Genomic DNA, 24,524 nt, shown 5'->3' with positions numbered 1-24,524 from the left:
TAGTATATTTGAGTGTGTGCTTTTAAATAAATGTAGTTCATTTTATCTAATCTTTAACCATCTTGGTACTTCTCTTCTTGAATATTACACTTAAATCTGTTTGACATCTTAACTACATAAATTGCACAAAAAGGAACAAAAGTATTTGTCATTACAACAGCTTAATAATTTTTTTTGGTGGGCTCCTAAACTGATCTCCTGTTCTTAAAAGCATGTAAGCTGTGTTTGGTTATAGACTGATCTACATAAGAAAGGAAGAAGGCCAAAGTGTATTCACTCCTAGTTTTATTGTATTTTTTTTTCCATTTGCAGTGGATGATTCAACAACCGCATAAAGTAGCAACTTTCTTTGGGTGCATTGGAACAGATAACTTTGGTGAAATCTTGAAAAAAAAAGCTGAAGAAGCTCATGTTGATGCTCATTACTACGAGCAAAGTGAACAGCCAACAGGAACCTGTGCTGCCTGCATCACTGGTGACAACAGGTCAGATGCTGTCCTTACTGTTTTTCATGTATATAATTGTAAAGAAAAATGGAAGCTGAGGTTTGTCTTGGAATAATTTGTAATAGTTGACTTTTTTGAAAACTGCTCTGAACAAAAATACGGGCACTCACAAGGGATATAGGCCGGATGGAGGTGGTCCAGAGGGCAGACTCCAAACTTCTTAACAGTCTTAATCATAAAGCATTTGGGAACAGACTTTATTTTTTTATTTATATTATTATATATTCTTCAATTCTAAACATTTCTATTGAAGTTTACGCATATTGCTTATAGATCTAAACATGTATACCCAGAAGGAAAGGGGGAGTTAGGATAGACACATTTATATAATTCCAAGGAATAAACACGTAGGACGTAAGACTTTTTCAATGGAAAGGAATCTCTAGAATGAAAGTGAAAGGGGATAAAATCAGGAGTAATCTAAGGAACTATTTCTTTATGGAGAGGATGGTGGATGCAAGGAACTGCCTTCCAGTGGAGGTGGTAGAGACAGAGACAGTGTCAAGAAAGCATAGACAGGCACAAAAAAAAACTCTGAAGGAATTAAGTTATGCAGGAGGTGTGGGATGGTAAACTGAATGAGCCATATGGACTTTATTTGCCATTAATCTTATCTATGATTCTTTGAGGAAGCATTGTTTTTGCCTTTGTTATATCTCAGTACAGATATATATAGATGTACCAGAAGAATGTGAAATAAGATTGTTTGATATTACTTGACTTTACAGCATAAATGTACAACCCTGATCCTTGAGGGCTATAAACAGGTCTGGTTTTCTGGATAACCTGATTCTCAAACCAAATGTATGCAGATATGCCTGATGTGTATTCATTGTAGATGTTATAAAGTGTAGACCTCTGTGAAACTGAGTTTCTTTTAAAATATCCAGAGAGGTTTGAGTCATTAGAAGGGGACATAAAGGACTTTAAAACCCCTAAGCACCTATGCTAGGAACTATGGTGTGTCCAAAGCCTCTCTTCGCAACAACAAGGATCTTGTTTGTCCTCTGGGGAGTTGAATTCTAGATCATATTCTTGTCTCAAGAGTGATCAGTATGAATAACTAAGATTTATTTAATGCCTCTGATATTGCATTATTGACTAGACAGAGAGGGACCTCAGACTCTCAGCGATAATCAGCACCAAGGTCTTCAGAATTGACTTTTCAGTGTTGAAAGGCAGTTAACGTAAGAACTGTTGCAAGCTCTGATCTCCTCCAGCATATATTTAAAGTGATTCTGAGAAGTCATAGGAGTCTCCTCCAATTATATTGGGTGCCACTGGCCGGATTTAGATGATTTTGCAAGCATATCTTGATATGTTACCTCCTCCTTCGAATATGATTAAGAATGCTTTAAGAACGCTGGCTCCTGTACATTGTAGTTATTATATTATAGTTGTATTTATTTATATATTGTTATGCCAATCAGTATTATCTATAGTTCCTGTTACTGTAAATGCATATGATACCCCTTTATTTAGTTCCCATTCTTAAAACACTTCTAATTTTTATCATACCTTTCCCCATTATTTTTCATTTGTTACTTGTATTCGTTCGTTACTTGTAAGGGCCCTGCCCAAAAGTTATTTGTTTTATGTAAACCGATACGATGTGCGAACGGTTATCAGTATAGAAGAGACCTTAAATAAATAAATATTGCTTATAAATATTACACTCTAAGAACTCTAGAAGTTGTACTTTGGTACAATGCAAGCTCTAAGAAAGACATTAGCAGTAAATTTGAGAGATTGAGATCATTCCCAACATATCCTGGCTTATGAATGAGGTTCCTTCCTGTCAAGGTATGTGCAAAACAAACCCATTTGGAGAAATTGCCCTATAACTTAAATTCTTTCCTGCTCTCCCCTTAAACCTCTTTCCTTCACAAGCAAGGAGCAAGTGTCCACCCTAAGACCTTTGCATGAAGTTGCAGGTCAAAGGAAAACCATCATCCCCGTTTGGCCTCCTCAGATACCTGACTACTCCAAAAGAGGTAGTGTCAGTGCCTGTCTACGCTCTCCAGTAGGATGTATAGAGGAGAATGTGGGAAATCCTACACTCTGTATTCTCTGTGGGAAAGAAGGCAAATGCTTAGTACTATATCTAGGTGGCTGAAGCATTTGACTGACCCCGATTGATGCTTCAGTCTGTGGTGATAGCAAGTTTTAAGTTGGATTCTAAAAAGTCTAGGATGCATTACAAATCATGAGTGTTAGATTGTGGATTGTTTGGGTAAAGCTATTTTCAGAACGTTATGCTCTAGTCTTGCATAACATTTTACCTGACCTGCATGATCCAGTACTTGTACACCATTTTGAAAAAGGCACAGAAGTTCAGTGGCCTCCTCCCTGAAGGATCAAAGTGAAATCCATTCACTCATGGCTCAAGCAAGGAGTATGAAACACATCTTAGACACTTGGCATATGATGCTTCAGAGAAGATAACAAGGGTCTCTGCAATGGCTATAAAAGAAAGCTAAATTCAATGCACTAAATTGTTGTCCTTTATAGAGGGATCCAAAATGTGATACCAAAAATTGCCATAAAAAATCACCTCATTAAATCGTATATACTTGCAATTGGTAATTCAAATGAATGATTAAACATCTCAATTGAGTAACTCAATTTAAATATGTAAAACATTTTTAAAAAAAAATACATTTTTTTACCTAGAGAGGAAAGTTTCATACTTTGTTCTTTTACCCCACATCGGGTAATTTATATGTTTGTAATCATGAACATAATCTCCACCAGCCAACTGGTGGTGCATCCATTTTTACTTGAGTGGTTTACAGGCCTCCGACTTAAACAGAAGAACTAAACAGAGATCTGGTCAAAGACATTCAAAAGGTGGGAAGGAAGAGAGAAGTGCTGCTAGTTGGAGAATTTCATCTGCCGGACATAGACTGGAGAATCTCTTCTGCACAATCTATTAGAAGTAGAGAGATAGTGGATGTCCTGCAAGGGACTCTTTTCAAATAAATGGTAATGGAAACCATGAGGGAGGGAGTTATACTCAACCTAGTGCTCACTAACAGGGACAATGTCTCTAATGTCCGGGTGGGTGCCCACCTCAGCACCAGTGATCATCAAACAATATAGTTTGGTATCGCAAACAGGATACAGAGAAGTCACATGAAGACCCAAGTTTTGAATACCTGGAGGTATAACTAAGAGAAAATGGGAGAGGTGTAACACAGTGGGCCAAACTAAAAGGAGCAATTACAAAGGCAACAAATATATATGTTAGAAAAGTAAAGAAAAGTAAGAGAAAGAAACCAATCTGGTTCTCAGAGGAGGTGGCGGAAAAAGTAAAAGCAAAAAGAACAGTGTTCAAGAAATATAAAGGATCTCAAAAAGAGGAACAGAAGGAAAAATATCTGGTGAAACTGGGGGAGACAAAGTAATCAAGAAAGCAAAAAGTCAGGCAGAAGGAAAGGACTGTCAAAGAGGTAAAGTGAGGTGACAAAACATTTTTTAGATATATCAGAGAAAGGAGAAAGGTCTGAAGTAGTATAGACTTTTTAGAATCCACAAAACTAATGATAACCTAACAAAATATCGAAAACAACTCGCCTATTACAAAAAAACAATTTTAGACTCCAAAAAAAATACTACAGTTCAAAAATTGAAAAATTTGCAAATAACGCCAGAACCCTGTTTAACATAGTGAAAAACCTAACCAATGACAATACAAACAATCAACCAACCTTACAAGTGAACCAATGCAATGATGTTGCCCAATTCTTTAGTGATAAAATTGTGAACCTAAAAAAAAAAATCCCCAATGCAACAAAACAAGAAATTAAGATGCCCACTAAAGACTTCAGTAAATGGTCAGAATTTGAGGAGATATCACAAAACAAAGTTGAAAAAATGATAAATCAAATGAACCCTGCCACCCACATAATTGATACCATACCTATTACAGAATTTAACAAACTTGCCAGTACTGTTTCACCAACACTTTCAAAACATCATCAACTTATCACTAAATGAAGGAGTGATGCCAGATCCATTGAAAGGAGCTATAATTAAACCAATCATTAAAAAAAAGAACCTTGACCCCCTTAATCTGAACAACTATAGACCTGTCTCCAACCTACCTTTTATTGCCAAACTCATTGAGAAAACAGTACAAACAATTGTCAAACCATCTCGAAAATAACAACATATTATACCCAGCCCAACATGGATTCCGCAAACATTATAGTACAGAGAGTTTACTACTAGCCCTATCTGATACCATCCTAAGAGGCTTTGATACAGGAACACATTACATTCTGGTACTATTAGATCTCTACACAGCCTTTGACACTGTAAATCACAAAATACTAATCACTCGACTGAAAGAAATTGGACTCATTAACAAAACTGGATTGAATCATATCTAAACAGATACTTCCAAGCACAAATCAAAAACACACTTTCAGACATAATTAAACTAACAACAGGTGTCCCACAGGGATCAGCCCTGTCTGCAACACTCTTCAACATTTACCTACTGCCAATCTGTCACCTTCTAGCAGGACTAGGAATCACACATTACTTATATGCAGACGATATTCAACTACTGTTACCCATAGTAAACTCCATCGAGGAAACAATGCAACTAGCTAGCATGTACCTTGAAATAATCAAACAGCTTCTAAATAAGATGGAATTAGTAATAAACATTGACAAAACTGAATTCTTACACCTCGAACGAAAAAACACTCACCCAACACAAACTACAATCAAAATAAAAAATATGCAAGACGTGGAACTAACAAGAAAAGTACGGAATCTTGGGGTTATAGTGGACCCTGAGCTATGCATGAAACAGCACATCTCACAAAAAATAAAAGGATACGGTAAACTAATGACTCTTAGAAGACTGAAACCCCTCTTAACACTAAACAACTTCTGCACAATCCTACAGGCACTGATATTCGCAAGCACAGACTATTGTAATGCACTATTGCTAGGGCTACCACAATCTACACTTAGACCGCTGCAAATACTACAAAACTTCGCTGCAAGAATTTTAACTGGCAAAAAAAGAAGGGACCACATAACTGGAACACTTGCCGAACTACATTGGCTCCCAATTGAACAAAGAATACAATACAAAGTTCTATGTATAATTCATAAGCTAATACATGAAGAAAAAGCCGACTGGCTTAACACAGCACTGCACGTACATATCCCTCACAGAAACCTAAGATCTGCGAATAAGGCTCTACTTACTGTCCCCTCAGTCAAATCAGCCCGGCTCACTCAAGTTAGGGAAAGAGCACTGTCACTGGCTGGCCCCGTACTATGGAACACCATGCCTCTCGAATTAAGGCTCCAGAGAAATCTGAAAATCTTTAAATCTAACCTGAAAACCTGGCTCTATAAACAAGCTTTCGATAAAGACAAAGTGAAGGAGAAAAACAATTGATTGATTAAGATGGACGCACCGAACAAACTCACAGTAATGTTAATTTTGTACTGTTGATAAATTGTCATACCAAACTGATTAGATTACTTAAACATATAGCTTATTGCACTTTATTGTTACCGAACTATGATGGCACATTTTCAAGTTGTAACCTATACCACTCATAGTTGTTATTGTGCCTATATGTAAACCGTTGTGATGGTTCTCCAACTTAACGACGGTATAGAAGAGTTTTTAAATAAATAAAATAAATAAATAGTGAGATTGAAAGGTGACAAGGATCAATGTGTGGAGAGAGATGAAGAAATGGCAGAAATATTAAACAAATGCTTCAGTTTGGTGTTCACTAAAGACGACCCTGGAGAACAACTGTCACTAGTTGACAAGAATGTGGATGGGGGTGGAAGAAGAGAATGTATGGGAAGAGCTAGAAAAACTGAAATTGGGCAAAGCCATGGGGCCTGATGAGGTTCATCCCAGGATACTGAGGGAGCTCAGAGATGTGCGGTGGGTCTGCTGCATGACCTGTTCAATAGATCCCTGGAAATGGGAGTGGTGCCAAGTGATTGGAGAAGAGCGGTGGTAGTCCCTCTTCACAAGATTGGGAGCAGAGAGGAGGCTGGAAACTACAGGCAGGTTAGCCTCACCTCGGTGGTAGGAAAATTAATGGAGACTTTGCTGAAGGAAAGGTTAGTGAACTATCTACAGTCAGGAGGATTGCTGGACACGAGGCAGCATGGATTCACCAGGGGAAGGTTTTGTCAGACAAATCAGATTGATTTTTTTGATTGGGTGACTAAAGAATTGGATCAAGGAAGAACATTTGATGTGGTCTATTTGGATTTCTGCAAAGCTTTTGATACGGTCCCGCGTAGGAGGCTTGTGATTAAAATAAGAAACTTGGGAGTGAGCACCAAGATGGTAATGTGGATTACAAACTTGTTGATGGATAGAAGATAGCATGTGATGGTAAATGAAACCTACTCTGAAGCGACAACGGCGATAAGCGGAGTGTCACAAGGATGGGTGTTGGGACCGGTCCTGTTCAATATCTTTGTGAGCAACATTGCAGAAGGGATATTTATTTATTTATTTAAGAGTTTTTATATACCGTCATTAAGTTATTCACCATCATAACGGTTTACAATAGGGCACCTAAATCAGGAAAAATAGGTCATACATTAAATGGGTGGTGCCATTAGTATTCGGTAAAATAGGCGTTTATTTGTGGGTTGAGTGTGACATAGCAATGTGTCCTGAAGGTTGCCTACAGTTAAAAAGATTGAACTAATTCAGTAAAGAGTATTAAATTAGGCATTCGGTGCGATATACCGCCTACCCTTGCTTAATTGCCTGCATCAATTTTTTTCTTGAAGGCTTGTATGAAAAGCCAGGTTTTGAGCTGTGTTTTGAAAAGTTTATGATTGCTCTGGAGTCTAAGGTCAAGGGGCATGGAGTTCCATAATATGGGACCGGCTAGCGATAAAGCGCGCTCCCTCACTTGGGTAAGTCTTGTGGTTTTCACAGAAGGAATGGGAAGGAGTGTTCTGTTTGCTGACCTTAAATTTTTGTGTGGGACATGTACTCTAAGTGCTGTGTTCAGCCATTCGGCTTTATTGTCGTGGATAAGTTTGTGTATTAAGCACAGTGCTTTGAACTGTATTCTTTGTTCTATGGGAAGCCAATGTAGGGTGGCAAGTGTATCTGTTATGTGATCTCTTTTGTTTTTTCCAGTGAGAATTCAAGCTTCAGCATTTTGTAAAATCTGTAGAGGTCTTACTGTAATGTTGGGTAGGCCTAGTAGCAAGGCATTACAATAGTCTGTGCTGGCGAAAATGAGAGATTGCAGTACAGTACGAAAGTTTGGTAAGGATAGTAATGGTTTCAGTTTTCTTAGTATCATGAGTTTAGCATATCCTTCCTTAACCTTTAATGATATGTGTTGTTTGAGGCTTAGTTCATTGTCAATTATTACTCCGAGATTGCGAACTTTCTTTGCTAAGTCAATTTGTTGGTTGTTGTTGAGAATTATTGGAGTTTGTGCAATATTCATGCTTTTCCTTTCTAAGTGTATAAATTCGGTTTTATCAATGTTGATTATTAGCTCCATTTGGTTTAGAAGTTGTTTTATTATGTTCAGATACATCATGGCTAGTCCTATTGTTTTTTCAATAGTTTCATCGATTGGTAGAATTAGTTGGATGTCGTCGGCGTAGATGTAGTGTATGATTCCAAGTCCAGCAAGGAGATGGCATAGGGGCAGAAGATATATGTTAAACAGCGTAGCGGATAGTGCTGACCCTTGTGGGACTCCTGTTTTCAGGGTAATCTTGTCGGATAGCGTGTTTTTAATTTGAACTTGAAAGGTAAAGTTTGTCTATTTGCAGATGACACTAATATCTGCAACAGAGTGGACACCCGGAAGGAGTAGAGAGAATGAGACATGATTTAAAGAAGCATGATGAGTGATTCAATGCCAAGAAATGCAGTCATGCATATGAGGTGTGGTAATCCAAAAGAGCTGTATGTGATTCGGGGTGAAAGGGTGTTGTGCATGGAGCAAGAGAGGGATCTTGGGGTTATAGTGTCTAGCGATCTGAAGATGGCAAAGCAGTGTGACAAGGCGATAGGTAAAGCCAGAAGAATGCTGGGCTGCATAGTGAGAGGAATAACCAGTAAGAAATAGGAGGTGATAATCCCCTTGTACAGTTCCTTGATGAGGCCTCACCTGGCGTACAGTGTTCAGTTCTGGAGACTGTATCTCAAAAGAGACAGAGGTAGGATGGAGGCGGTCCAGAGAAGGGCAACAAAAATAGTTGGTGTCTCCATTAAATAACTTATGAAGAGAGATTGAAGGACCTAAATATGTATACCCTGGAGGAGAAGGAGGTGCAGGGGAGATATGATACAGACCTTTAGAGATACCTGAAAGGTTTTAATGATGCACAATCAACAAACCTTTTCTGTTGAAAAAATCAGTAGAACTAGAGGTCACGTAATGAAATTCCAGGGAGGATGACTCAGAACCAACGTCAGGAAATATTTCTTCACGGAGAGGGTGGTGGATGCCTGGAATGCTCTTCTGGAGATGGTGAAGACAAACAGGGTGAAAGATTTCAAAGGGACATGGGATAAACACTGTGGATCCCTAAAGGTTAGAGGATGGAAATGAAGAAAAGAGTGCATGGGGGTAACTCACTAGTGTGGCAGTTTCTACCCTTATCCAATAATTCTTGATACTGTTGATGCAATTTCATTATTGCTCTCTGATGCAGCTCTTTTATTGCTCTCCACTTTAATGGCAGGGGAGAAAGAGGAAAAGGGGAATTAGATTCAGCAGCAACCAACAAGGACATTTAAATTTACGATCTGGGTAAACCAATAAGCATGGGGGTAACTTGCTGATGCAGCTGTTACTACTCTTAACCAATAAGCCTGATACATTTGATGCAACTCCAACATTGCTCTACTTCAATAGCAAGAGGTAACGGGGAATTGGACTCAGCAACCAACAAGGGCCCTGAATTTCCCAGTTTTGGATATTAAATATGGGGGGTGACCTCTGTGGTGTGGCAGATGCTAATATACGCTTGCTGGGCAGATTGGATGGACCTTTTCTATTTGGTACTTTTCTGCTGTCCTTTTCTGTTTCTATGTTTAGCTGGAGAGTCATCCAGGAACGTGATACCATGTTATTGACAACAGCCTGCCTGCTCTCTCCCCCACTCTGTTGTCTCTTGTATATGTTGAAATAAAAAGCACCTACGTTGATAATTTAGTGCAGTTTGAATATGCAGCACTGAATGAATATATCCTTCACTTTAGATAACAATATTTGTACTCTCATATAACTTGTATGATTAAACAATTATAGTAATTCACAAAAACTAACTTCATGGTGTTATTTGGTGTTTTGAGTTTATAGCAGCATTGCCTTCTGCTCACAGCATTGTTCAATTTGTCACAAGTAAGATGATAAACTGTACTAATAATTAAACTGCTTGCAGAAGTGCAGTGTCAGCGGTTACCTTTGCCTGTAGACCACCAATTTTCAAAGCAAAAACTTTCCCTTTGAAAATTGCCTGAGAAAAACTATCCACATAACTTTGCACTTCATTTTTGTGCATATTTTTGAAAATGTAAAAGTATATGCGTACTTGCAAGCCCTTCCCAATCCCTGCCCCCAGAAATGCCTCCTTTTACTGTGGGTAAAATTATGCACCGTATGGCACTACCCTGGGTGTATTCAGGTGGGCATTTTCCAAGACCCCCTTTTCAGCGGGTAAAGCACTGTTTACCAGAGGAAATGGCTTTGAAAATTGCCCTTATTAGGAAAAACTGCCGGGACTATTTTTTCTAAAGTAAATATTTATTTAGAAAAAAAAAACATTGATGAAGTTGACTTAACTGCAAACTAAGAACAGGGGCCTGTAGGTTCTTGGTCTCTTCTCACCTCCTCATTTTGTCACAATTTTTCTGACCATAAATTGGGAGCTGCTGTTGATAGAAATTTTTGTATTTGTTTTTTACACAATACTATTTTAAACTATGTGATGATTTAATTTTTAAAATTATCTGAGTGTTTTTCTTTGCTAGCTGTTAAAAAAATTTCTGTTCCTTGATTCACTCCATTACAGTCTATGTAGCAATAATATTGCCTTTCATTTTGGCTGCCTTTTACTTCAACTTGCATCTAGTAGTCTAATCACACTTGTACTGTAAATTTGTTTGGTTCATCTAGTTATGCTGATGAAACTTCCCTGCTCAAGAACTTCCACTGTTTTCCTATTTAGCCTAATAAAGAAGATGAGACAGCATATGACTTTCTATTTGCAAAATAGACCACTACAAATTCTACAGGATTCACTCTAAGCTGTCAGGCTAGTACACATCTTCAGTAGAAGGATGAGTGCCAGGCTAGTAGATATGAATTAAGGTAGATTGTAGAAATTCTGTCAGTTCTGTTTGTGCTGTTAGAATTGTGTGTTTTATCCACTTTGGTCATAAATAGAGGTTTTCAACCCAATATCTGATGATTGAATTTAGTTTTTAAATGTGCGATATGTTCAGATTTTATTTTTTAAATTATATTAATTTGAAATTAGGCAACCTATGCGTTGCATATTTAAAATCTTTTACCTTATAATTTTCTTTTGAACTACATAAATATTTACATTACTTAATGCATGACGCAATAAATTAGGAGAGAAGCCAATTTCGTGATGGATTCCATTTTGGTGAATACTTTAATATCACCGTGCTCACAAATCTTTAGTTGCTTGAGAAAATATATGTAGCCCCTGCTCCTGCACACACAATAATGAGAGGATTTGACACATATTGACTAAGAGTCAGTCTCTCTGTTTTATTTGGTGGATTCAGTAAGTGGGATCATAGAATTGATGAAGTGGACCCAGCTAAAGGCAGTGGGGTAGGTTACTCTTCTTGTCTGGTTAGGGAGATATTCATTAACTTCTCCATGAATCCTGTTCCTCTTTTCACTGTAGGTGCTGGCCATCCTTGAGGTCCCACAAAATACACTCCACTCCAGATCCAATTAACTACTCAGTTTTTATTTGCTGAAATGTTCAGCCTGCAACTATGTTCAGGATATATATATAGAGAGGGCTTACAGAACCTACTGAATTATTCTGCATTCATGAGGTACTCAGCCAAGTTAAACATTCAATAAAATAGATTATAATCTGCATCCTAGAATTTGGGATAACTACCTCTTCTTTAAACCTCTCCTTCCCTCCATATTGCACTCTATCAAAGGTAGAGCATACCTCCTGACCTCCCATGACATCATTCACAGTCAAAAGTAAACCATTTCAATACCCCTCTTCAAAGGGACATGTGAATCTCTCCCCTCAAATTCCTCTTCATCCTACACACCAAAGTCTATGTGGGACATGGGGCTTACATCCCTAAACATCCTGGGGACTACATAACTCCATCCACCGACTGCATTCCTCATCTTCTATTTACAACGCCCTTGTTACCAGTCACCTCTCTTTGGTTGTCCTGAATTCTTCTCTCCAGCAGTGTGCAGATCCCCTTGGTCTCCTCCACAGTCTGATTTCCATAGGGCAATTCTCATGTTGTAACCCCGCTTCTCTTCCTGACTCTTGGCTATTTCCTCCAGGAAGGAATCACCTCTTTCACTTTGTAGTTCTTGGCCTTTCCCCTTGAGGGAAAAAGCCTTCAGTGCCCATTCTATTGTGGAAGGGTCCCCAGGCTCAGCAGCCTAAAAAATGGCCACTCCAGGTTCCCTATATCCTGGACTTCCCTCTCCTCTTCCAAGCAGCAACCAAGATGGCATTCCCACTAGACTAGCCCAGAGTTTTATACATTCCTAGGCCATTCCTCCACCAATCATCTCCCTTAAACATCCTTAATGGGAAATCCAGACCAAAACCCCCTAGTATTCAGGTTAACTCATTTCAATAGAATACAATCCAGTCCACTGCTCAGCATTACTCTAGATGCCATCCAGTGTTCCCCTAGGAGTACTGCAAGCCCAGTATACTGTTTTTCCATTAATCTCCCAACCTAATGCAACCCAAGGTCTTCCCCACCCAAAGCTCCCTGTTCAAACAACTCAAGGATGGGGGCACAACTGGGGACTCCGCCAAATATGATATGTTAATCCACTTAAGCCCCTTTGCTTCCAGAAATGTCACATATATACAGACTTCATGATGCAACAAAGCAAGCCTTTTTATTTCATATTAAGTCGCTGAAATAGCATTACTTGGGAGTAAAGTAAATTGAAAATAGTATTTTTCATAGGCAAGGGGGATTCAATTTTACACATGCACCGAATGCATGTTATATGAAGTACACACTTTTATTATGTTCACCCCATATAGTCTGTGAGGGGTGTAATATGAATTACAAAGTTTTATTTTGTTATATCACATGCATGTATGAGATCAAAACAATCCTAATCTTTCTAGCACTTCTAATAAGTCAATAGTTTGTTAGTTCTTAATATGTGAACTATTTTATAGGTGTTATAATCTACTATTTATACAAGATAGATACCAAGTATCATGCAAGATTAGAGATGGTCATTTCAATGAGTATTTGGGCTCATAAAATTATTTATTTATTTTTTATTTAAATAGATTTGTTGACCACACCCTCCAAGGTTTGGGGCGGTTTTCAATAAAACAAGCGTAATAAAAGTTGTACAGCAATTCATATAACATAGATTAAAATTTAAAGTATAAGATCAATAAATGAATAAGCATACATAATGAGAGAGAGACAGACTAAGGTTATTGAATTTTATAATTTTTTTAAATCTGTTTAGATCTCTAGTTGCCAACCTTGCTGCTGCTAATTGTTATCACAAGGAAAAACATCTTGATTTGGAAGAGAACTGGAAGTTGGTTGAAAAGGCCAAAATATACTACATAGCAGTAAGTATGATATGTTGTACTAATTCCAAGATGTTTTCATTTTGGTTTTTAATGAGTGAGTAATCATCTTTGACACTCATTGCAGATGTGTCTGTGCATACAGATACTATAAACCAAATTAAGACATATCTGCTTCCTGTTGTTCACAGTTGGTCTCACTGAAAAGAAATAGGTTGATTCTCCCATTATATTGGGCCTCCCATTTGAAAGCGTGTGCCAGATATTTGAACTTTAACAAATACCAATTGTATTCAGGAAGTAATGTGGGCATTCAGTTGGGCTGACTTAAAAAGAGAGATTTTGTCACAGAAAGAGTGGTGGAAACATGGAACAGCCTCCCAGTAGTGAGGGTTGAAATTTAATAGACTTTGAAAAAAAACCATGGGATATGCACAGAGATTGCATGGATACAGTAATGTAAGATTAATCCCTGAAATTAGACAGTTTCTATTGTATTGCTGGAAGAGTGGACAGACACTGTGCCTTCAAAAGGTCATATCTTCCACTCCAGAACAATCCCTTGCCATGCATGCGTTTATCCATTGGTGACATATTTGTGCTGGAGGTCTTGGGTATTTTTAGGAAGCTACTGACTGGGTCTCTGTTCTCAAAGTCAAAAAGTAAGATAAAGGTAGAATTGATTCTGTAAGATAAAAGGAAATAGTATCACTCATAAATAAAAAAAAAAAATGGAATGCTACAATACACAGATAAAGAATACAAAATGTAGCAACGGACAAGCAAGGTGTTAGTCACCTGGAGACATGCCATTCACTTGGCATTTAAATATCACTTGCCCTTTCCTTTGCATGTAGCATAGAAGAGTACCCAAAACACAGAACAGACACTACAGTGGAATACAAAACAGGTACATTGATACAAAGGACAAAGACTCAAGCAATTGGCATGCAGTGTTTAAAATGTGGACCTGTTAGTCACAAAATACCACAATAGAACATCTGCCACACCAATATGCCAGACAGACACACACACCACGTGAATGCAAACTTGCAGCCATACACACAAGTATCTGTGCTGGTTCCCAAGAGAAATGTGAATGATAATACTCATAGGGTGGCTGTCTGTTACCAGCCACAACTGCTCTCCTAGAGCTTTCTGCCTTTGTAGGTCTTTCATCAGCCACTGGAGTATCTGTGACCGCTGGTACACAGGAGGGGAAGGTGCGCCACTTTGATGCCTAGAACAGCAATAAGATATTAAACTCTAGTGCAGGCCAGTCCATCATACACAAATGAGAATACACCATTTATTTCAGAACTTACACAAGTTCACAACAAACTACTAAAATGTGACTGGGATTGCAGATCTCATTCCCATTTTGCATACTTGGACGCTCAAAGTATGACAACCCTCAGCTTCACCCAAACAGTGAGGTGATGGGGGAATAAAGGTACATTTAGCAAAGCTGGCAGACGGGACCAACCAAGGTTATTTGTCTGTGTCTCAAACTGATCCAGAGAGTCTGGCTGCTGTGAGGTTCCTACTGAGGTATTCTCCATGTGAGATAATGGATAGATAATACCGGGATTTTGACAATCCAGTACCCCTACTAGAGCAGTGCAGTTTAACCATTTAAATGAGTCATGTCTGCTCACTTGGCACAGCAGAATGAGATCCTTCCTTCTTTGTGACAATAAGAAACAGTTGAAAAGGGGCAGCAAAAGGGAGTTGGAAGTACTCTCATCTCTCTAGAGGAATACATTTCTTTGTACTTGCAGCATCCCTGTGCAAAACTGAGAAGCAGAAGGTGAGAAGGGCTGATTATATTGGTCATTTCCCCAATGTTAGTGATGGATGAGGTGTGCAAGTACTTGTATGCTGCCAGGAGTGATATACATGAAGACCTAGCCCCCCCTGAGAAGATGATTTCTTGAAATGACCTGCACAGAGTTCTGTAGGAAGGGTGACACACAACTGGAGCCCTTTAATGGGGCAGTCAGGGCTTCATTTTTTCATTGATCCTAGCTCTTGATGTAGTCACTGTTTTTGAAAACAGTACAGCAGTTCACTATTATATGGCCTGTGTAAGGGGAAAGTTCTGTTTGTAGGCTGAGGTGCTAATGCTATACTTTAATGGACAGGAAAATAGTCATTCAGTGAAAGAAAGATTGCAGAGGTGGGACATGGTGACATTTTTACACATGCCAAGAAGTTCATGCTTTGAATCTTGCTATATACCGTCGCGGATGTTGTTGTGGACTCTTACAAGGCATGTTGTATTGGTCATGTCGCAACATTTTCCCCTGCTATTTCATATGGGGCCAGACTGCATGTTACAGAGAATATTTAGATGAGGCAATGTTGTGAGTAAAGTGAGGGCAAATGATTACAGTTTTTTTTTTCCTCTTGGACTGCTGAATATGCTCTGTGCTTTTCCGTCTCATTTCTTTAGGGGACCAATATTGTCAGAAGGACTTTGCATGCCCAACCAGCATGCACTGTATATTGTAATGAGGCAAATGTTTTATTCCATTCCTTGGAGAGGGATTTGCATAAAATGTATGTGCTCATCATTGCCCTAGCCAATTCCCAAGGAGCCTCTTCCATACTCAGAATATGATCTATTTGCTTGACCCTCCCAAATTGCCACTTATCACACCTTCCTTTCTAGACTTTAAATGGTGAATCAACTCCATAGTAGCTCTTGCTATTGCAATAACACTAGAGCAAAAAAATAGAAGAAACTGGAATAACAAAATCTCTAAAATGTCATGCTTCTAATTTTTGGTATTATACCCAGCAGCAAGAGTGGAAAATGTTTCCTAATGGAGCATGTACAAAGCAGAGCACTAACAGTATGAAAATGGTACTGCACTTAGAAGACTGATGCTTTCACAAGGCTGAATTACATCAGCTTCTAAGGATGATGGATTGTGGAAAAACTTTTTTTTTTTTTTTCTGTGGGGGGAATGGTCCCCAATATACTTTTATTTGGATTTCCAAACGTTATATACGCAGGAAGTGACAATACAGGTTCCTATCAGATTACATATCGTACTAAAATGTCATATATCAAATTACATATCTATCTGTATATATAAAAAGCGTGTTTTGGTCGTTACACTGTCATGTCTGTCTGTGGCAACCAGGTCGTGCCCACAATAGTGGAAAGTTCACTGTACAGAGACAATGTGCTTTGTCTACAAAGCCCTGTTGCACTCAGGCATAGGCAAGCACACACCATCAGGCACACTACACAAGCTTCCCCAAGCACACAGGCACATGCCCTCTCAGCCACATATAGGCAGAGGCATACACACACTGGTTGTATTGACCAGACAACTCAAACATTGCTGGGTAATGTTCGCTAATATGCTCTATGTACGAAGCCCTGCCTTTCATGTTCCCATTCACAGGGATAGGCAGACATACATATGCTTGCACACATGCACATACTGGCTCTCATATACAAAGGCAGGTACAGATACCCACACACTCAGGCTCCCCCCCCCCGAACACAAACATGCACAGACAGGCAGAGGCATATATACGCACAGGCATACACACATACATGCTGTTATAGACCAGACTACACAAGTAATCCAGGCTCTTTTTACAAGTACAAGTATCTAGAGATGTTAGCATACATAGTTAAAATAAATAGTGCAGCTAACAGTATTTTTTGATACCCAGCTTTTACTACTGGATGATGTCACATGGTGTTTATGTGCCCACCATATCAATTTTATCTTGTTCACAATTATAAACTTTTAAAATTAGATTCCAGATCTAGAATGTTAATTTCTTATATAGTTACATTATTCTTTTTCCCAAATTGTTTGCAGCCTGTGTAAATTATAGTATCACTTTAAATTAGTGGATCTTTCTTTCATCGTAAACAAGTTAGGAAGTTTTACTGCACTGGTTTTGCTTTGCTCTTAGCATTTTTGGTGGGAAAGGGATTTCAGGAAATGGGGATCCACACATTAATGATTTTATGGATGGGTGATCCACACATTAATGATTTTGTCAGTATTGCCCCGTTTTGTTTCATTTTACATTATTTTTTTATTTATATTCTGCTGCATCAATTTAAAAAAAATTCATTGCCAATTCTTTTTTTTTAATTTTAATTCTTGAAGCAGCTCCCCTATTAGAACATCTGGATCCCTGACTGTAGCCATATTCATAACTATTTCCCAAATTACCTGGTCACAGAATAGGGTCTAATTCAGTGTTTCCCAACCTTCTTCTGGAGGCACATCTAACCAGTCTAGTTTTCAGGATAACCACAATGAATATGCATGAGATAGATCTACATACACTGAGTTTTCATTTTATGCACATCTATCTCATGCATTTTCATTATAGATCTCATGAAAACCATACCGAGGGTAGGGGAATACTGATCTAATTTCTTGATGCAGTCTACAATGTGTGTGGTATTTTAGTCCAATATGGAATAATCAGATCTGATATCTGTAAGGTCATTTGTCATCTGCTTCCTAATACAGTTGCTTCTGTAGGTATAAGAGCGGATTAAAGAATGCTTAAAATATGACTTAATTAAATGCTTACTTGATACAGTATAACACTGCTCAGTATGTACATTTTTTTTAAATAGTACACCTGCTATAGAGGGAGTAGATCTTTTTGGCCTCAATCAGGGCACCGTTTAGCAGCCTTCATGGCTATGAGTCATTAATGTTTTTCCAAGAAAGTTTTTAACACCACAAAAGCACATTCTTCTTGTGTATGTATACTTAGGGGAAAAACATTTTTCAGTACAGCGAGCACTCATGAAAGAATCATGTGGCTATCTTGTCATGTTTGCCCCCAGTATTCTTGTAACTGGAGCAAATGTCTAGAATTAAAACATATTATAGTAGTAATACTCTAGTTCAAAAAGAATTATGAATAAAACAGAATTGTAAAGGAAAGAATTCCTGAAATCTTCATTTTATCTGGTGTAAAAAAAAACAAACAAACCATATCACAGGATGTCTTACTATGCAGATGTCTTTTGCACAGAAATTGAAGCTGAATCTAGAACTGTGTGTAGATGTTATGTAAACCACTGCTGGCTATTTAGGGCTTATCCCCTTCTTTTCCCTATAAAATTTATAACCAAATAAGAAAACCTATCACTGGTTTCATTTTGTGAAATTAAACTAAATATTTCAGAACTGGTCAAGAATCAGTCCCTCCCATATGCCCTTTTGACCTGGAGGAAAAGGTATAGAATGATAGCACTTTTCAGCCAGGGGCTAAAACAGTTTGCAGAGCTAAGAAGTGTGACTTATCTCTAAAATCCTCGTTTTTGGTTTTAGAAAGTGAATATTTTGTGTTGGGGAGACACTGTTTTCGTAGCAGAAAAAGGCAGTGGTTCAGGAAGACACAAGTCTATAACTCAACCTCTTATTTTCATATAAATGAAGTGTCCATATAATATTACTTTGCCTCACAAAGTATTCTTACCTATAGGCTCTCCTGGTACAAATACATAGAATTATAACATTTTTAAGCAGTAATGCACCAATTCAAATGGATATATGAGTACAAAAAAAAATCCTGAGGAAACGTTTTCCATTCCTGAAATCCCCAGTTTGTGTACTTTCAGCAAATATAATTTATAATATAACCCCTACAATCAGAGTCCTTTTAATTCTTGCTAGCCATTAGATCTCCCAATCTGTTTCGCCAGTAGATCTCGAATTATAAGCTATTGACTGCACCCAGAAGTCTTACTAAACTATATATATTATAACCTACTGTTAATTGTTGTTGTTACTTGATCCCTTTGCAGTCTCAGTTCTTTGTAAATCAGCCATGTTCTATGTCATTTTAACTCTCGTTCTCTGTTACACAGTTACTTGTCACATGCTTTGAACTTTATTGGTGGAAAAGCATGATTACAAATGATGATGATGGCGATATTGTGCAGACACTGTTTTCTTAGAGAAAAGAGAAGCTGGGTCTGCAGTTGTTTTTGGTGATCTGTAAACTACTGCCTGCTTTTTGGAATCAATCCTCTATTTTCCTCATAAAATTAATAATTGAGCAATAAGACATCTGTCATAGCTTATATTATCTGAAACTAGACATAATTAGTCTCAGAAATGGTAGAGATAAATTTCTTTCCTAAAACTGTCTTACTTTACTTATCCCTCTTGAACTGGAGCAATTATCTGGAACTGCTCTCTGTAATCATCAGTAATAATGCTCCATTTCACAAGGGTCATGGGAAAAAAATTGCAGGGGAAATAACTGTGTCCTATATTTGAAACCTTCATTTATTCTAGTTTCAAGAAATACAGCGTGCAGAAAGGTGGTGTATTGTGCACGTTTCCATTGGAGAAATGGGCAGCAGGAGGTCACAGAGGACCAGGACTTAGCTTGCTTGTAATCCACCCTCTCTTGTCTGTGTTGATTGCAGCTGAACAATAAGGTGCTGTAGCACCACCCATGTTTTCTAAAACTGCACAAAACAAGGATTTATAAAATGGATGAGACATTTTTCTCCCAAAACGTCTTCTTCATAAGCCCTCTTCAAATACAGCAAATTGCATAATAGTACCTTTCAATAATCGGTTCAGAGGGGCTATGAATCAATGTTTTTTACAAGGGGGAAAAGTCATGGATTCCCAAGACCTTCACTGTATGCAATTTCTGAAGAGAAAGCTTATAATTTGATACCTTAGAAGAAGATTTTAAAAGGGCTGCGCATAACTAGCGCACGCCGCGTGGATTTTAAAAGGCCCACGGCCGTGCGCATATGTCCCGTGACGTGGATAAAAAAGGTTTGCTGAGGAGGGGCATGGTCTGGGTGGGGCATGGGCAGGCTGGGACTGCACCATGCAGTCAGTTCCACATACTAGTGTGTGACAGGATCCCACAGCTGTGTAACTTACACACAACCCATAGCAGAAGCAAGTAGATACTTAGTTAGCAGGGTTTTCACAGTTGGGGTTAGTAGGATAAAAGGGAGGCTTAGGAAGTCCTATCTTTTAGTGGGGCGAACTAGGAGGGAACTGGTAAATAGGTCTAATGCGTCACCGCGCACATCTTCTAAAATCCCCCATGTAAGTATCTACTAAAATCCCCCCCAACTTGTGTGCTTGAGACGGTATTCACATGCCGGAGCCTGCGCCATCTCTCTTGGCAGCCCTGCTTGAGCTTCTAGATGTCTTTTTGGGCATACATCCGATGCAGCTGGTGCCCGGGGTACCATTGATGCCCTCCTCCGGAGCGATTCCCATCATCTGGTCCAAGAAGGAGGAAGAATTGATGCGGTCAGCGACACCCACGGGGACGCTAGATCCACGGCCACGATTCCCCGATCCCAGCCTCGGGCCATCGGGCATCATGGTGCCCTCAGTGCTCCCGATGTCCCCAGGACTGTCAGTGTCCCTGGGGCTGCCGATGCCCTCAGGGCTGTCTGTGCCCAAACCGAGAGGCTTGGGCAGAGACCCTCCACGTTGGCCCCCAGAGGACCGTAGCAAGGAGGAATCCTCATACGATCCATGGGGGATGATGATACCACTGAATTCTCTTCAGATGACTCAGGTGACCTTCTCGTGGAACTGCCTCTTCCGGACGAGAGGTATAGGTCCACCCTGGAAGACCTTTCCTTTGCAGACTTTGTCCAGGCGATGGCGGAGGCCATCCTGTTTCAGCTCCTCACTGAGAAGATTGCCTGGCACAAAATGCTGGAAGTCCTCTAGTTTTTGGATGCCCGAAAGGAAATAGTGGCGGTCCTAGTCCTTGACATTTTCAAGGAACTATTCCTCAAGATCTGGTAACACCTGTGACCGTTCCTCCGGTCAATTGGAAGGCGGACACGATTTACTTAGTACAACAAGTGTTGGGTTTTGAGAGGCGTCACTTCCCGCATCAATCTGTTGTGGTGGAGTCCACCCTCAAGAAAGTGAAGCACTTCCGCACCCACACCTCTGCTCCTCCAGGTCGGGAGCATAGGATGTTGGATGCTCTGGGTAGGATGTTCTACCAGGGCAAGCTGAAGCCCTGGTAGAACATGCTAATCACCCGCATCGTCTCCTACCAACTGTATATAGCCCAGTACAACTGGAACTTGTGGTGGAACTGTTGGAGCATCTGTTTCAACAGAGCAGGACGCCTTTTCGGCGGTGGTACAGCAAGTTCGGGAGGCAGGTAAACACGAGGTGAGATCCACCTATGATGTTTTTGAGACGGCGACCGGGGTTGCTGCAGCGGGAATTTGTGTCCGCAGGATGGCCTGGCTCCATGCTTCAGACCTTCGACCAGAGGTACAGGAGAAGCTGGCAGATTGCCCTGCATGAGGGAGAATCTCTTCAGGGATAAGTCTACCATTTCAGGGACACGGTGGCCCAGTTGAAAGACCACCATGAGACCCTTCAGCACCTTTCGTCCAGTACCTCTGACCTGTCATCCTCAGTCAGAAAATCTTTGTGACAGGGCTCTAGAAAGTCCTTCTATTGCCAGAGGAAATATTCCTTCCTGCCTCAAGGGCATGCACACCACACGTGGCTTCCCAGGGTCACTTCAGGCAACAGAGGGTCCCCAGAACTCAGCCAGCCCCCCAGCAGAGCCCCGCTACAGGGTTTTGACTGGGAGCAGGAAAGCATGAGCCAGACTGCCGTACCCTTGGCGCCCTGCCCTCCAGTTGGGGGCAGACTGTATCTTTTTGTGGAACACTGGCCCCATGTTACCTCGGACCAGTAGGTTCTCTCCATCGTTCACCAAGGGTACCAGCTAAACTTCAGCGGTGTCCCCATGGACTCTACCCCATGTCCATCATGGATCTCATCCACTCATCAGGAAATACTTTCAACAGAGATCTCCGCCCTTCTAACGGCCGGAGCGGTTGAGCCTGTTCCTCTGCGCCAGTGGGGACAGGGGTTCCATTCTTGGTATTTCCTGATACCAAAGAGAATAGGGGACCTCCGTCCTATTCTTGACCTAAGAGCCTTGAACAATTTTCTTTAAAGAGAAAAGTTCATGTTGGTCTCTTTGGGTACCCTGAGCCTATTCCTGCAAAAAGGAGACTGGCTGTGCTCCCTCGACTTAAAAGATGCCTATGCCCACATTGAAATCTTCCCTGGTCACAGGAAGTATCTCTGAATTATGATGGGCAGAGAACACTTCCAGTATAGAGTGTTGCCATTTGGCCTTGTTTCAGCCATCGGGTTTTCACCAAATGCCTGGCAGTTGTTGGGGTGCACCTCTGCCGTCAAGGGGTGTACGTGTTCCCCCTACCTTGATGACTGGTCTGGAGTGCCACTCAGCAGGGTGCACTACGCATTCTCAATCTTTGTAAACCGGTTTGATTTCCATCTAATGTAGGAAGATCGGTATAAAAAAACCCCAAAATAAATAAATATAAATAAATTGCAATGTTTCGGAGGATGCACTCCTTCTTCAGGGAATTGAATCGCTGTTATCCTATAAAAGCTATAAAAGCCATATCCCTAGGAAGTCCCAAATTCTGGAACACCCTCCCAACCGAACTTAGAACACAGCATAATTTAAAAACCTTCAAAAAAGAACTAAAAACCTGGATGTTTACCAAAGCCTACCAAAACACCCAATGACTCTCAGATATTACTCCACTCCTACTGGCCCTATGTAAACCATGTGGAACCAATGCAAGCACGTAATACATACATAACTGAAACCACATAGTTTGAAATACAATCTATGTTTATAAAGCCTACAATATTTAATGTTGAGAATCACATGAATCTTTGGAAACTATTTTAAACATCAAAACTTTTGTAAACCGTTGTGATGGCAAAACCGGAGGGTATATAAAACTCGACATGTACCCGTGGAGTTTGTTTTTCTTGCCCGTGGAGGGTGGAGCTTTGCAATTTGGAGAAGAGAGCCGAGGCAGTGGAAATGGGAGGGGAGAGAGAACTTTTCATTCTTCCTCTTCCTCTCACTCAGCACAACTCAGCTCTGCACCCCTTCCCTTTTTCTTTCCTCATCCCTTAGAGAAAAGGGAGGAAAGGAAAAGAGAACTGAACTGTGTGAGTGAAGGGGAGGGGGAGTTCAAGAAAGGAATGTAATGGAGTTTGAGTGAGAGGGAAGGAAGGGTTGTGAGTGAAGGGATGTGTGAGTGAAGAAAGAGGAGGTGTATTTGAGAAGTAAGGGGTGAGAAAAGGAAAGAGGGGTGAGGAAAGGATAGGAAAGGAGTGAGCAGTGAGAGGGAAGGGGTGAGTGAGGTGGAACAGTGGAGTGAGAGAGAGAGAGTGGAATGAGATAGGAAACAAGAAGGTATGGGAGGATGTGAATGAGTGAGAGTGCAGCACCAGTAGAAGTAGTCAGTTGCCTAGAGTGCCACAGTTTTAGGGTCTACAAATGAATCAAAAAATATCCTAGTAGCATGAAACTCGCAAATACCCAAAATATTGAAATCTTGTTACACAAAAAAAAAATAAAGGCTTATATTCTTTTCTTTTGTTTCTTTTAAAGAGTGACCATCATATAGCACTGCAGGCTTATATAGGCTTTTGTAAGCCCTGAATAGCGCTAGGGCTTTATAATCATCAGTCACTCTGTAAATGTTTCGGAAGATGCGCTCCTTCTTCAGGGAATCGAATTGCTGGAATTTCGGCATCCTGATACGTGGACTGCTTGTACACTTATCGGAAATATATGAATCCATATTAATGCCCTTTTGAAATGTATTAGGCATATTTGTAGTTCTTTTGATTTGAAGTATGCACATTCTATATTAGAAATTAGGCTTGAATGTTGTAAGGTTATTTTTAGGCCTTTCTTAGCTGCAAGTAGAAGACCACCATCTCTTTTCTTAGGTCTGGGAATCGAGAAAATGTCATATATTTGTGTGGGGAGTTGGTTAATGATTACTGAGTCTGTGGATTTTAACAAAGTCTCTGTGATGGCACAGATGTCAGGATTGGTCTCTGAGAGAAAATCATTGAGTATGTGAGATTTTTTAGAGAGTGACTGTGCATTGAAAAGGGTTAGGGTGAAGAGAGAGAGACCAAGGAATTGTGTGATAGGAGAAATAATGATAGGGATTAGCCTTTTCTGCTGGTAGGTGTGAAACTGAGGCATTTTATCATTAATTCTATGGTGATTGGAAATAATGGGGATATTGAAAGCGTGCATTTTGAGCGTGGGTAAGAGGAGGTGAGAGAGACCGCGTAGTGGAGTTCTAGAGGAGTCTGGAGT

The 24,524-nt window shown here is 39.9% G+C and overlaps 1 protein-coding gene across 6 annotated transcripts in view; it reads left to right on the top strand.

Annotated features, from left to right (window-relative positions):
- ADK (adenosine kinase) overlaps positions 1–24,524 on the top strand; it is a 1,085,903-nt gene that overhangs the window by 422,401 nt on the left and 638,978 nt on the right. For all 6 annotated transcript variants that reach the window (XM_029609562.1, XM_029609558.1, XM_029609563.1 and 3 more), the window contains 2 exons: positions 313–485; positions 13,253–13,361. In XM_029609562.1, coding sequence (XP_029465422.1) covers positions 313–485; positions 13,253–13,361 — 282 coding nt within the window. The remainder of the gene's footprint in view (positions 1–312; positions 486–13,252; positions 13,362–24,524) is intronic.

The sequence above is a fragment of the Rhinatrema bivittatum genome, chromosome 7 (genome assembly GCF_901001135.1).
Source record: "Rhinatrema bivittatum chromosome 7, aRhiBiv1.1, whole genome shotgun sequence".
Taxonomy (NCBI): Eukaryota; Metazoa; Chordata; class Amphibia; order Gymnophiona; family Rhinatrematidae; genus Rhinatrema; species Rhinatrema bivittatum.
The sequence above is the reverse complement of the archived record's forward strand: the minus strand, read 5'-3'. Positions and strand labels throughout refer to the sequence as shown.